This window comes from Harmonia axyridis, chromosome 3, assembly GCF_914767665.1.
Source record: "Harmonia axyridis chromosome 3, icHarAxyr1.1, whole genome shotgun sequence".
Taxonomy (NCBI): Eukaryota; Metazoa; Arthropoda; class Insecta; order Coleoptera; family Coccinellidae; genus Harmonia; species Harmonia axyridis.
Genome location: NC_059503.1, coordinates 21,907,866 through 21,922,996, shown reverse-complemented (window position 1 = coordinate 21,922,996; position 15,131 = coordinate 21,907,866). Strand labels below are relative to the sequence as shown.

The window sequence follows — 15,131 nt, the reverse complement described above, 5'->3', positions numbered from 1 at the left end:
CCAAGTCCATATCTGTCACTTTAAATTTCGTTATAGTGCCTTTGTAGCCTTCATCCTTGGTTACATTCCAATCATCGTTTATTATTTGTGGAATTTCATCATCCTGATCGATTATGAAAAACGTTATGCTGAGAGGTGTTGCTGTATTATCATCAGTTTCTATAGCTTCGATTGTTAATGGTATGGTGTCTCCTGTTTCTTCTCTATCAACGTTTGTTACGGTTATTTCACCGTTTTCAGAAATAGTTATAGAACAACCAAATTTGTCACATCCATTTTTAGTTATATTAAATATTATTGGACTATTTATTCCAACATCGCCGTCTTGAGCTGATACCATAAAGACCTGTGAAAAATACAATTTTTTTATGTAATTTTTTTATGTATATGCATTGGTTCGATTTAATTTTTTTGAAACTCATTTGAAATTGGATTCTCTTAAATTGGGATAGAATTTTTTCCATATTAAATCACCTACTTAAATGCTCCAAAAGTCAAATGAATTTCATATGAAAAAACAACTTCATTCCCTGAAGTTAAGAATGAAGAATTGGAAGAAATTGGATTTTCGGAATTTCAAGGTTGATCAAGTAATCAAGAATAGATATTTTTTACTCCGGTGCGTATGTACCTTCCTTAAGCATAAGGAAGAAGAATATAAATTTTCAAACTAGTCAGGTACATCTCTCTGACACTGAAATATATCATTACTATTTTTCAATAAACTTGGAATCTACTTGATGAAAAGTTGAAAAACGACTTTTTAATTCCTTATATGAAACTTATCATTGTTTCTATTAAAGGATAAGGTGCAAATATGGAATACCATTCTGTTTTGTATATTGAAAAAAATTGTTGATGAAGAGATGAAAATTTGAAAAAAGGTACCTCACACAATGGGTCACTAAAATATATTAGCAAATAAAAATTTATTTAGAAAAAAATTTCAGAGAAAATGTAGGAATGAAAAAACTGAAAATTGCCTATTGAGGAATGCAAAAATAATAAATAAAAAAAAATAATCGACTAATTTTTATTTTTTGGTACCTTACAATTAAAAATAACTATAAGATCATGATCGACATATTACTTGCACCGAATATTCTCTTTTTCAGCGCCTTCGTACCTATTGTGAGCATTGAACACCGGACTCAGACCGGAGTCTGAAAAATGCAGCAATATCTTTGGTTCTTATAGAGTGGCATCATCATGAAGAATCAAATGAAAACTTGTAAATTAAAAATATATGGTCATATTCACTTAAGTGTTAAAATTTTCGGAACGGCTAATTCACATATCTAAATACATATGGTCCAGCTTTATCGTGTTAATATGCCTCACGTAAGGCATACTAACACTGGATGCCGGGATTAGTGGTTCCTCATTGCACAGAATCTTCAGCTTCCTCGGTGGCTTAGTGGTTACAGCATCGGACTACTTATTCGGAGGTTGCTGGTTCGAGTCCCGCTCTAGGGGGTACTTTTTCCAGAATTGAAATTTTGTATGAATGACGTGAAAATAATTTCATAAAGTAATAAGAACTTCATTACCTTATATTTACTTGGACAACTTTATTATCAATTTATTTATGAAATGAAGGGATTACTTACTTACTTATCAGGCATCACATAAAAAAAATTCTGTTTTGAGATAAAGTCTCATCAGAGTATTATTCTAAACTGCTCCGTTTACTATTTTTGTTATTATTGTAATTATATAATTATATGATATGTAATTCACCCCAGGAGATAAAACATTTCTCTCAAGAATATGTTGGTGGGCCTTACCATCTAAACATTTGATAAATGTAAAAATTTTGAAAAATTATTGATTCTATTTACATCACCTTCCTACCAAATTCATAGATTAACCTTGAGAAATTGAAGTGGCATCAAGAGCAATGAAGGTACATACAGGGTGCACTCATCCAAAGAAATATGGACAAGGATCCAGATCCTGCAGGGCTTGTTCTAACAGGCACGGTATCATCAGGAAATACGGCCTGAACATGTGCCGACAGTGCTTCAGAGAGTACACCAATGTAATTGGATTCAAGAAGTTGCATTAATTATTATTAGTAGAAATGATAAGATGGCCTGAGAAACGTTTATGGAAAACTAATCAGAATTTTGTGCTGAAAATTTGCATGTTGAGGTTTGGGACAATAATCATTTTTCCTAAAATATTTTCAGATCTCTACAATTTCCGGTTATACCGCAAACAAAATACTACTCCCCCATTTCGAATGGCACACCCAGTATATTATTGCGTCATCATATCATAGATGATTTGGTGACAATTTCAGCAATATGCCATACCTGGGTAAAAACTTAACGGTTCAGGAGTTAATGGGATTCCTATGAAAAAAATGGTGGCGACATATTTATTGAATATTTTTTGTTTTATTTTTCGAGAAAACCTTTTCAATTTTCGATTCTGTAAATACGTGGTATTAAAAAACTGTTTGCAGTTCGGAACAAAAATGTACAGGGTGTAAATCAAAAGATCGAAAACTTGGACATATCAAATTCATCAAGATACTCAAGATTTTCAAATTAGAACCTATAGTTTTTATTATTTCAAACAATTCTACGTATGAAAAGAGGAGGGGTTACTCAAGCAAACCCAATACCTAATATGAATAGTTATCGAGGAAGAAGGAATGCAATTTCTAGCTGTCTGACAAAGTAGTCTGTGACTTCCGGACAACACAGAAAGAAACTGAAATTCGATATGTAATCCCTAAACCAATATAATTTTCAATCACAAATAATTGATCAAAATTCATGAAATGTCAAATTTAGTTATCGAAACATCAAATTTCAGTTTCTTCTATGTTTTCCGGAAGTCACAGACAACTCCGCACCGTTTGAAATTGCGGATTTTCCTCATTTGAACTCTTATAGTTTTCATTTTAGGAATAGGGTAAAGGTATAGGATCTAACAATCAATGGTAATTATATAGGACAAACCTGATCAGTGTTTTCTTCGAACTGTTCCGTTGTGATCATTTTGGTGAACTTAGGTGGCTCGTCAGGTTCATCACCTACATCAATTACTATTTGGACTTCTGCTGATTGAATTTCTTCCTAGAAATAGAATGTGTACAATAACATGTTTGCGAATATTTATGAAATTTATTCATCAAGTAAATATAGAAAATTTTCAGTAAGGGAATTTTGACCAACATGTACTATCAAATTCGACATAAAGGGCGCGGAAATGACTACATATCAGTGATACGATATTTCACTGTATTCGCAGGTTTCTCCAAAAAGAGAACACATCTTAGGTCCCATAGTTAATCTATATTTATTCAAAATATATTGAGATAAACACCTAAATATATCAGGAATTCAGAAAATAAACTTCAAGCTCGCCAAAAGACTAGAAACAGCGCAAAAGTTGTCAAACTTTGTATTTCAGAAAATAATGAATATTCTGCTCGATATAAATTCGACAATTAGGGAAAATATCGAACTCCAAATATTCAAATTTGCCTATTTAATCAGGAATCACTCGAATAAATATATTTCCGAGAAACAAGTTCTCCTAACATCAGAAGACATAAGATAAAACCGAGGATAAAACTATACCTAGTAATCAATACAATGTACTGATTAAGCAGGCCACTTTGAGGATTCAGTAATGAAGGGTAGGAAATGTACCTCCGTTCATTGAATTCCTACGTCATCTCCGGAGTCTTAATCAAACTTAATATGTTTGATATAATATTAATGTAGGCATAATATTAAGTATCAATCAATTCAAATGAACTTACCTTAGCCTTCACCTTTAGAACATAGGAGTATTTTTTTTCGAAATCTAACATTTTTTTGTCTGTCAAGTAAATAACTACTTTAGCATTTTGATCATCTGATGAAGGTGTAGGATGGAAATCAACTTCGAATAATCCAAACTGAAAATATATTAAGTTGTATATATAACAAAGACCATATCTCTTTCGGAAGGAATGAGTCACTAACTAAAAAAATGCACAATTTACGCTATGATTTATTATTTCCTCGTAAAATACCTGAAATATTTGAAAAAAAATGGTTGAGAAAATTATTATAATTATTTGGATTTATGGTGGATTCTAACTCGTACTCGTAGCTATAAGTGCTAGAACTTCGTGATGAAAAAAGGTTCTATTTAATATCATTGTAGCAATATTTATCTACGTTTTCATTATTATGTATTGATTTTCCGAGAATTTTTTTTAAATTTTGGAATGAGAGGCATCCTAATATTTATACAGACGCTCTCACAACTTCCTCCAGGTCTCTCTCTTTCTCTCTTTGAAGGGACTGACAAGATAGAGCAGAAGGAGAAATGACGTAATAAGAAATTAATTGGGGGAGAACCCAGTGAAACAAATATGGAACGAGAAAGTAGATTTAAAACTGAGATAAGAAATTTTGGGAAGACATGGTCGAGAGTGTGAATAAGAAGAGGGGAGTTTTTGATGACATACTCACATTTTCATTTAGCGATAGATGAGCGTCATCCATCATACCATCTAAATCCATCATGTTTATACTGCATGTTGTATTTTCCTTCGTATAGGGTGTGTTTTCCTAAAAAAAAATTCGTTTTTTTACGAACCTTTGAAGAACCATATTATGCCCTGATCAGCAAAATAATAAGGTGCGCAATTGATTTCACGCTGTCTTTTTGATGAACATGCAATATAGTGAAATAATGGTTGCAAATGGCTACAACTCCTTCTCATCTTTCTGATAGAGCTCGAATATATTTACGGTAAAAGGGTTAATCTTTTGAGGCTATCCAAGAATGAAGCCATTTTTTGATGTCTTCATATTCGTGGAACTGTTGATGAGCCAGACTATGTACCATTGACAGGAGATGTGATAATCTGACGGCGCAATATCTGAGGAAAACAGTGAGTGGATTAGGATGTCCCATTTGGAGATTTTCCAATAGGTTTTAACGGGTTTAGCAACTGCCTCATCGTGCAACACAACGAGCATCTGCAGGAATTGGTATTTTACCAGTCACGTAATCCCATAGATCACTTTTTGTGCTTGTAGTCGCCAGGTATCATAATTTTCTTTTTGCAGAGGTTTAATTCGATACGAATTTTGAGCCATTACAAGTATATCCATTTTTTTTTTCGGTTTTGGAAAAAATCTGCTAACAGATTCTACTGCGACCCGTGTCACAGGATATGTCGGGTTGGCAGGATGTTTATAGTGCCGGATTTTGCAATTCACTAACAACTCCAAGTGACTGGGTCTGGGCCAGTAATAAGTGAGTGAATGTCTAATCCCAACACTATTGGTGGGATAAAACGACAAGTTTTGTCAACTTTTGACGCTTCATCTGGCCCCTTATTGTTTCTGTTTGCCTTTTTGCCACCTTATAGAACTTTATTTCTCAGTACACTCTTACAATACATTTAATTAATCTCATTGTATGATTGATTCCATAGGGAGAATAGTAAAAAATGTGGTCATCCAAACATTAAAATGATTTTCCTTCTTGAAATAGAAAACTGGAAATATGTAGAATGAAGTTCTCTAAAAAAATTTTTTCTCTAGGCATTGAATTGTCGGTGATGTTCAACACCTTCTACATATTTGCCAATTTCTATTACATCTTTAGAAGGTTCAATAAGACCACCTCTATCCTTCCTATGAATCAATTTAAATATGTTCATATTAATTGAGGTATAATCTGATTCCTCTAAACAGTTCAAACAAACGCTACAATTCTAACCACATATATGTGTAACAACATTTTCAGTTAGAAGTGACAAAGAGGGCAAATTACTGATTTCAAATTGAAGTCCTTCATCTTCCAAAAGAAAATTGTTTAAATCCCAATCGTATTTCTTCACTGTGCTTATATCATTAACCTTTTTTGGGGTTTTTGGCCATCCTTCACGTGGACATCGTCAGCATCGAAATCACCGTCTGTGAGGCGAAGGAACCAATCACGGCACTTTTTTTCACTTGGAACAGCATCTCCGTAAAAGCTTTCGAAGCGCTTCAGCTTCACACATATCCACACAACTAAAAGTAGGTATATGACGACATAATGAAGTCACTAATGTGTTAAAACAGTAGGTTTACCATGGTCGAACTTGACCAGCACTTATTGCTGTAGCCATCTATTGACAAACAGCGGGAAATTAGTTGCTTACCAAATACCAACATCTCATCAGCATCACAGCATCAACAGGCCTAGGTACTTGATTTAACAATGCGTTTGCCATTTCACGAAAAAGATTGTTATTTGTGTACTTAATTATTCATTATCGTATTCCAAAAACCAGTAGATTTGATATACTTGTAAACTAATACTTTTTTGCAACTCTTGAATAAGCCCGAAATATAAAAAAAACCTCTGCTTACTACCTACACTTACCATCAATTTACAACTTTCGCCAATATCGAACTGAGGTACATTGTCATCTAAATTATTCAAAACGATTTTAAATGTTACGGATTGTCCTTTATCATCATATAAACTATTCCTCGTTTCTCTACAACCAGCTTTTTCATAATCAAGTGGTAAATCCAAAGTGAAAGTTGTACTGTTAAATGTGTATGCGTCACTGTTCTCTAAATCAGAGCAAGATTTTTGTGGATCCAGTCTGCTTATTATGTTGGCTGAAAATTGATTGAGCAAATTTGCATACATATACGAGGTGGTTCAGATTCTAGTTCAATAACTTTGGCGTCGGATGGAACACCTTTTTTCATGAAAAAAGTTCATATAAACATATAGATCCTAACAAGCATCGTTTCGAACATACGATGAAAGTTTGAGGAAAGCAAATCAGTTTTTTACTTATAACACTATAGTATTATTACATTCATTGTTTCCATTTTGCGTCGATGCGAGGTGTTTGTTGAAAGAAATGGAAAACATTTGAACAATTTTTAAAAAAAATTTTCTGAAATGTTCCATTAAATGTCAACTGAAAGGCGTTATGATAAACTACAAAAATTTTTGTACTTTCATTTATCTCTAATTGGAATAATTTGAAAAAATTATTATTTTAGACTTTTGTTTTTGCTTTGTACCCGATCATCTCGAAAACTGTACAGAGACAATAGGAGAGACCTTATTTCTAGTAAAACCCTGTTGATTTCAGAAATAGAATAATTTCTATATAATGGATTCGGTCCTTACTTGGAGGAAATTCATTATAGTCCGGGAGCTATTAACAGATGTACAGGGTGGGCAAATTTCGATGTTTTAGCACTACAACTTTTAAACCAGAGTAGATAGACAAAATCTGATACCCCATTCTCGGTCTCTTTTTCTGAGAAACTAACAAGGGTAGTATTCATTTTTGGCCACCTTCTTTTGTTTTCGAGTTATAAGCGAAAATGAAAAATGGCGATATCGAAAAACATTTATATCTCCGCTAATACTGATGATAGAGCCCTGAAATTGAAACGTTATACAGGCACTTTTTTATGTAAAATCCAGTGGCGTGTTCATATTTTCAAAAGGGTTTTTAATTACGAAGCTATGACCCACAGTTATGTTTTTTCAAATGGGAACACTAGATTACTGTGCCATTTTTTGAAAGCTTAATTCTTCCTGATTTCAAAAATATATAACATCGTATGGTTTGTATTAAAATAAATAACAGAAAATGGTCCAAAAAGGTTTTTTTACCTAAGAGTCCCAATATTTCTATGGTTCCAACTGTTGATGAGCGCAGAAAAATTGAGCTTTCTATAACAAGAGCAGTGTCCTTCCGTCAATCTGATTATTTCTATGCTTTTCACTTATTTCTACAAAAGTCGAATCTAGATATATTTTATAATTTTTTCATCTAAAAATTGATTTGGAAATAACGAAAAGATCCACAAGATCGAATGTTTCAATCGAAAGAGTTGTAATGAGTTAGATGTATCAGAAGATTATTTTCATAGGTCTCCAGAATAAATACGTACAAGTACCAATCCATTTTAAATAACATATGAAATAACGCATGTATGATTTTGAACTCAACAATTCAATTACGAAGGGAACAAACAAGAAATAATATTTAACTTAGTAATGACAACAATTGCACTATTCGCAGTCGACACATCTTCTCGATATTTCGCACCGAATTCAATAGATGAATATTTGAATCTGTGTTCAAGCAACCTTGGAAATTTTCTCCGAGTTTATTCATCTTTTCGAAACCATTTTTTTTTAAATATATCTAGATTCGAATTTTGTAAAAATAGGTAAATAGCATAGAAATAATCAGATTGACGGAAGGACACTGCTTTTGTTATAGAAAGCTCAATTTTTCTGTGCTCATCAACAGTTGAAACCATAGAAATATTGAGACTTTTAGTTAGAAAAAGGTTTTTGACAAATATCTGTTATTTATTTTGATACAAACCATACAATGTCATATATTTTCGGAAATATTTCAAAAAATGGCACAGAAATCTAGTGTTCCCATTTGGAAAAACATAACTTTGGGTTATAGCTCCGTAATTGAAGACCCTTTTGAAAAGATGAGCACGCCACTGAATTCTACGTAGAAAAGTGCCTGTATAATGTTTTGATTTCAGAGCTCTATCATCAGTATTAGCGGAGATATAAATGTGTATAAATGTCGATATCGCCATTTTTCCAATTTTTGCTTATAACTCGAAAACAAAAGAAGGTGGCCAAAAATGAATACTACCCTTGTTAGTTTCTCAGAAAAAGAGACCGAGAATGGGGTATCAGATTTTGTCTATTTACTCTGGTTTAAAAGTTGTAGTGCTAAATCATCGAAATTTGCCCACCCTGTATCTACATGACTCCGACGGTAATCAGTAGAATGCATCACATAATAGTGATAAAAAGCCTCGTGAACGTCAGCTGCGACTCGGCTGGGGGAGGAGCGGTGGCAGCCTCCCACGCACGAAAAAAATTTTTATCATTTTCAGTCAATAAACTTATAATAATAATAATTTCCTTCCAACTGGAAATTTGTCAAATTGAATCTAATCCAATATCTCGACGGAAAAAAAACAATCAGCTGACTATAGCATAGTGTATTATACGTCAGCTGGTACCTCGAAGATGAAAGAAAAAATTTGTATTTTGAATGACAGCTCTGACAGCGACTCTTATTAGTCAGAAATCTAGCCTGATGAAGACACAGTTTGGCGCCACAATTAAATGATTCAGTGGAAATTATTTTGCCTCATTTTATTTAGAAAAATTTCCCCCAAAAAAAAATTGTGGTTTAGATTTTCAATAGAAAAAGGATCATCGCATCCCTGTATTTACTCCACTTTATGATTTTGGCTGAAGATTATTAACCAAATTGTTTTTTAAACATTATCACCTTGTATTTCGAGTATTTTTATATGAACTTTGTATCAGGAAAAAAGTTGTTCCATCCGACACCAAAGTTTTTTCACTAAAATCTGGATGAATGGATGGAAAATCATTCAAAAGAAAATAATCATGAAATTGAAAATCTAAAATTTTAAATAAATCATGAACTAAAGGGAATTTATATGAAACATATATAATAAGATGTTTTATAAATCGGTTCGAGACGACAGCTAATTCTGGTCGCGAATTGTAGTAAATGTAAAGAATATTTGTCACAAAAAACTCATGATTCATAAGATATAGAGAGAAATGTGAGAAACAGTATAGGGAAAAGTCTTTAACTTTGAGGACCATTTCAGAGCTGTCTGGTACCTCAAGAGTTCAAGTTTTGCTTACAATTATTTGATAATCAATGTTCTAAGACAATCGATTAACTTGTATTTGTTGTCTTATATGTTAGTTGCTGTTTTTTATGATACATGTTTTCAAGAGTTTCGACAAAAATTACATAAAACTATATAATATCAATTCAAAAGATGTATTTCCGTTTTTTTCAACAATTTCACGCAGCCATATTAGTAGTCAAAATGTTTTGGCTTAGTTCTGTCTGGAAATGATTAATAATAACAATATTTAGCATGGCAAAAATTTCAGTGTTAATATAATGGTTGCGTGAAATTACTCCAAGACCTCGAAGCCTAAAAACAATGAAATTTAAATTAATAATTTGAAATTCCCGCGCTAAAATGCACAAAGCGGATGTGACACCATCTCCAACTCAAAAATTAAAGATGTGTGAGACAAGGATGCAAAATATCGGATAAAATTTAATGGGGAGTTGTGCGTCTCATTGTTGTCTCTGATATGATATCATTTTCAACAAGGTATAAAATGACGGGTATTCCACAACAGTTCGATGTATCCTTCTCATTCCTTTAGTTTGTGAACGTAATTTTCATCGCAAACATTTCATTCGAAACCAAACGACACAGATATTGTACAGGGTGGCCATTTTTTTCAATGGGATTGTATTTGTAACTTTTAAACCATAAGAGTTAGAAGGTCGGTCAAATGGAAAAAAGTTGCATGCATAGAAGCATTCTCAAACAGTTCAAACAAATCGAGATTATCAGGGCCGGTTTTCGAGATATCATAAGAACAGTAAATTATGTCATTTTGATTTTTCTTTTTTTTCCACTTTATTTCAAATATTATCAAAAAATGTTACAGGAACTTTTTATTCGACAGTAAATTATCCTCAATTTGAGGTAATCAGATTTCGTATCTAACGTTTCGTACTCTCTGGGCCACCCTCAACCTCATTTTTTTCAATACGGACCTGCATATTTTATGACATTTTTCGAAATAACTTTTAACGCTGAATTCAACGATATATCATACAATGTCATTCAAAGTTGATTTTCAGGTGATTTTGACCCTTATCCAATTTTCTTCGGGTCGGATCTGTATTACCTTCATTTAGTTCAATTAACAACATGCAATATGCAATAAATTTCTTACCCATCTTGAACCAAATGGAACATATTAGAATCAAAGCAAGAAACCAGTATACTGGTTTCTTGGTTCTTCTTTTATAATAATCATTTGAATATTACAATTCATAATAATTAAACGAAAGTATCATTTAATGAAAGAAAAATCAAATGATTATTCGAAAGTAAATGAAAATTAATGAAGTAAGTGTTCGAAAAGTCCACCATTTTGTAAAATGCACTATACGGTTCTGGAACCCATACTTCTTATACATTTGTTTGTTTGGTCTCCTTGAATACCTTCCAAAACATTCTCAATTTTCTCGCGAGGTATCACTATTGTTGTATTTGTCATTTGAATCTTTGAAACAAATTACAGAATCGAACTTTATTTTGAGATCATTACGATATAATTTTTGCAAGGCTTGGTATTCAAATTTAAAATCATTGTATTCGCGTCTCTTGACTATTTTATTACCAGCAGTTCTTGAAAAATTCCATTCACTGGCCACAGTACTCGATTTTTTTTCTGGGTTCGATTGAATTTGGGTCAGAACATTGATATCGTTAATAGACTTGTTTTTTCTTACATAAACACCATTAAATTTGGATGAGGGTCAAAATCACCTGAAAATCAACTTTGAATGACATTGTATGATATATCGTTGAATTCAGCGTTAAAAGTTATTTCGAAAAATGTCATAAAATATGCAGGTCCGTATTGAAAAAAATGAGGTTGAGGGTGGCCCAGAGAGTACGAACCGTTGGATACGAAATCTGATCACGTCAAATTGAGGATAATTTACTGTCGAATAAAAAGTTCTTGTAACATTTTTTGATAATATTTGAAATAAAGTGGGAAAAAAAGAAAAATCAAAATGACAGAATTTACTTTTCTTATGATATCTCAATAACCGGCCCTGATAATCTCGATTTGTTTGAACTGCTTGATAATGCTTCTATGCATGCAACTTTTTCTCCATTTGACCGACCTTCTAACTCTTATGGTTTGAAAGTTACCAATACAATCCCATTGAAAAAGTGGCCACCCTGTATGTATTTCAATATAATTCAATATCCAAATCCTCAACTGTTTATTTTTTGTATTATACAATCAAAGAAACGCACAGAATTGATGTAGATGAGAATCCCGATTTCCAAAAAAATATAATACTAAAGGCAATATTATCAACTCACCATCTTCAATATGGAATAAAACTATGTCACTTAAATTCTCGTCTAAAGTCAGTGTATAAAAATCATCTTTCCCTTGGAAACCAACTCTATCATCTCCTTTAGTCAGTTTGAAACAATCAGTTAGTGATATTCTACTCAATGTGAGTAGAAGAAGCAAAAGTTCAATTTTGGGCTTTTTGTACCTTTTAACAAAAACAAAATTTTTTAGAGTTATTCAATACTTGGTATTGGAAGTCATAAAATAATATGGAACTTTGAACTATGCAGAATGTACACAAACAATTATAAGGAATTATTCACAGATTCATAACAGGTTAATAAAAGCTCCAAAGTATATATGTATTTCATTGATTTGGAAATATATGGGTCATATTACAAGATTTGTGGGTATATTCCATGTAAACCCTGAATGGGTGCGATGTAAATAAACCGTAACTAATATTTCAAATCAATAACATAACAACATATTTGGTTGGAAAAAAGTTCCTCTAGTTACCTCACATGCGACATTTTTTCACACTAGCACTTCGCAAATTTCGGTATCAACTGAGAGATATCGAATAAACATCATATCGAATGATAAGCTGAGAAAAAAATAATACTTTTCGTATCGGGTTTTTATCGAACAATGGTTGCGATCATGATAAAAATATCCAGGTGATCATCGAAATTTTAAAGTTCATTCGAATGGAATTTTTTGTGAAAAAAAGCTCCCAATTAATACAGGGGAATTCACCGGGATGGCCCATTATACGTTTATGGAAAACTAATAATTTTGAGCTGAAAATTTGCATATTGGAATTTGAGACAATGATCTTCCTCCCTAAAATATTTTCAGATCTCTACAACTTCCGGTCATAACAGAAACCGACTAGTACTTCCTTATTTCAAATAGCACACCCAGTATATTATTGTATCATAAGATTTTTTGATGACAATTTCGGCAATTAAATATCTGTTGTAGTCGTTTTTCGCGCGTTTTTTGAATTTACAACAAACCAGCTGTTCGAGGAGATCGAAAGTAGATATTTAGTTGTTGTTAAAATGTCTAGAGCACGTATAAGCAGTGGCGACGCTAGTTCTCAAAAACAGAGGGGGCCAAGGGGAGTCGGAGGGGGCAAAGTAAATCGAAATAATACGCGAAAATTATAGTTCTGCTGATCTTGTGATTATTTAAGCCTTAGTATGTCAAATTGTAGGGGGGGCCAGGCCTCGCCTGGCCTCCCCTCGCGTCGCCACTGCGTGTACGCGGAATTTATCACCAGCTAAGTGAATTTGAAAGAGGTCGAATTATTGGTCGAAGTACTAGAGGCGGAGTTGTCATTTCGAGAAATCGATAACCGTAGGAACAGAAATCTAACTACGTTTATGGTATCAAGCGTGGTTTGATAATGCCCAAAATGAAGAAGAGTAGGCACCGGACGTCGAAGGGGCACAAATGAAGATTAAGATCGAAGATCTAAGACATATGGCCATTAGAGACCGATTTGCGACAACTCGAACTTTGGCTGATGAGTGGTTAGGAGAACAGGCCATCCTGTAACTGTCCGAACGGTTTACCGCCGAATAACGTCTTTTGATTTGCAGTATTATCGACCCCATCTTGTGTTACCTCTGATTGTTGAGCTTCGCCGGCAACGATTACAGTGGTGCGGAGAACGTCAACATTGGAATGTGGAATGGCATCAGGTCGTCTTTTCTGATGAATCTCGATTCTCCTTGGCTGCACATGATGGCCGAAGAAGGGTTAGACAATGTCGGGGAGAAAGATGTGGAACTCAGTTTGATGTTGAGCGTCATGTATTTATTGTAAGAAAAAATTTAAGATATAAGTTCTTTACTTTCTTGTATTTTTGTTAAATTTTCTCAATGGACTATCTTAGAATAATTATTAATTTAATGTCACGCACTGGTTGTAATATCATTATATACCTCAGTGATGTAATTTGTTTATTCAACCGAAATAAACTTTATTATACAGGGTGTTCTGATTTGTTTCCGACAAACTGAAATGGGTGATAGATCACATCATTTTAAGCAAAAAAGTTCCTATGAACATGGGCCCGGAAATGCTTCTTTTCCGAGATACAGGGTGTTAAAGTTGAAAAAATAATTCGCGTTTTCTTTAATATGTTTTGACTGCTTCGAAATCCTTTCATGAAATTATTCCTATTCAAATATTAAATTTAAATTCATTTTGAAAATTTCTAAGGCGAAATGCATGCGGATTTTCTATTACCCACTAATAAGTAGAAGTGGTATGCTATGTAATTGTTGGTTTTAAGTGTTCTGAATATGCTGTTTCCTGAAATATTGCCTTGTTGGGATGCTTTACGAATAGGTACTGAGTTTTTATTTTCTTCGAAGGTCTGTAAAATCCTATTTCTCTGCAGATGATTTCTTCTTTGTATGCTTCGTTCGGGCCTTTGGTAACCAATACCATTTTCCTGTATTTGTTGATAAGCTATTAACTTAGTTAACTATAATTATAATTAATGACATCTGAACCTAACACACTTTAAATCTGTCATTGTGTATAGCCATTTTAAATCTATTGCCGCAACAATTGTTGAATGTAAAACAATCAATCATTCGAAGATGTCATTTGTGCATTCAACAGAACGGTGGACATTTCGAACACCTTCTTTAAAAATTATTATGTTATTTTGTTTTGTTCTAAATTGTTACTTCTAAAAAATATTCAATTTAAAATTATTACAAATTTGTTTCTACATGTTTTAGAGATTACAAAAATATGGATTTGGCTTTAAATGCGTTTTTCTCTGAAACGGTTGCCCCTAGCAACTTGAATGAGTTATACCTTTTTTAACTAGAAAAGTCAGGGGAATCGATTTTTTTAGTCCAGAATGACGTACAGAGTAGCACAGAAAAGTTGCTACGGTTTAAAGGGGACGAAATGATTGCCAGTTGCGCCCTCTAGAAAATACAACCAAATCGACCACAAATTTGAATTTCTCACCTCAAAAAACCGTATGTACCAACTTTCATGCAATTATTTAGAATCAGTCGAAAGATATTTAAGAAAACGCGAATTATTTTTTCAACTTTAACACCCTGTATCACGGAAACGAAGCATTTCCGGACCCATGTTCATAGGAACTT

At 33.1% G+C, this 15,131-nt stretch overlaps 1 protein-coding gene across 1 annotated transcript in view; it reads right to left on the bottom strand.

Moving 5' to 3' along the window:
* LOC123674823 (cadherin-87A-like) overlaps positions 1 to 12,641 on the bottom strand; it is a 49,931-nt gene extending 37,290 nt beyond the window's left edge. The window contains exons 1-7 of the mRNA XM_045609915.1: positions 12,505 to 12,641; positions 12,009 to 12,190; positions 6,394 to 6,638; positions 4,482 to 4,580; positions 3,782 to 3,919; positions 2,973 to 3,089; positions 2 to 346 (exon numbers count right to left, since the gene is read on the bottom strand). Coding sequence (XP_045465871.1) covers positions 2 to 346; positions 2,973 to 3,089; positions 3,782 to 3,919; positions 4,482 to 4,580; positions 6,394 to 6,638; positions 12,009 to 12,190; positions 12,505 to 12,518 — 1,140 coding nt within the window. The 5' untranslated portion in view covers positions 12,519 to 12,641. The remainder of the gene's footprint in view (position 1; positions 347 to 2,972; positions 3,090 to 3,781; positions 3,920 to 4,481; positions 4,581 to 6,393; positions 6,639 to 12,008; positions 12,191 to 12,504) is intronic.
* Positions 12,642 to 15,131: the final 2,490 nt, after the last annotated feature.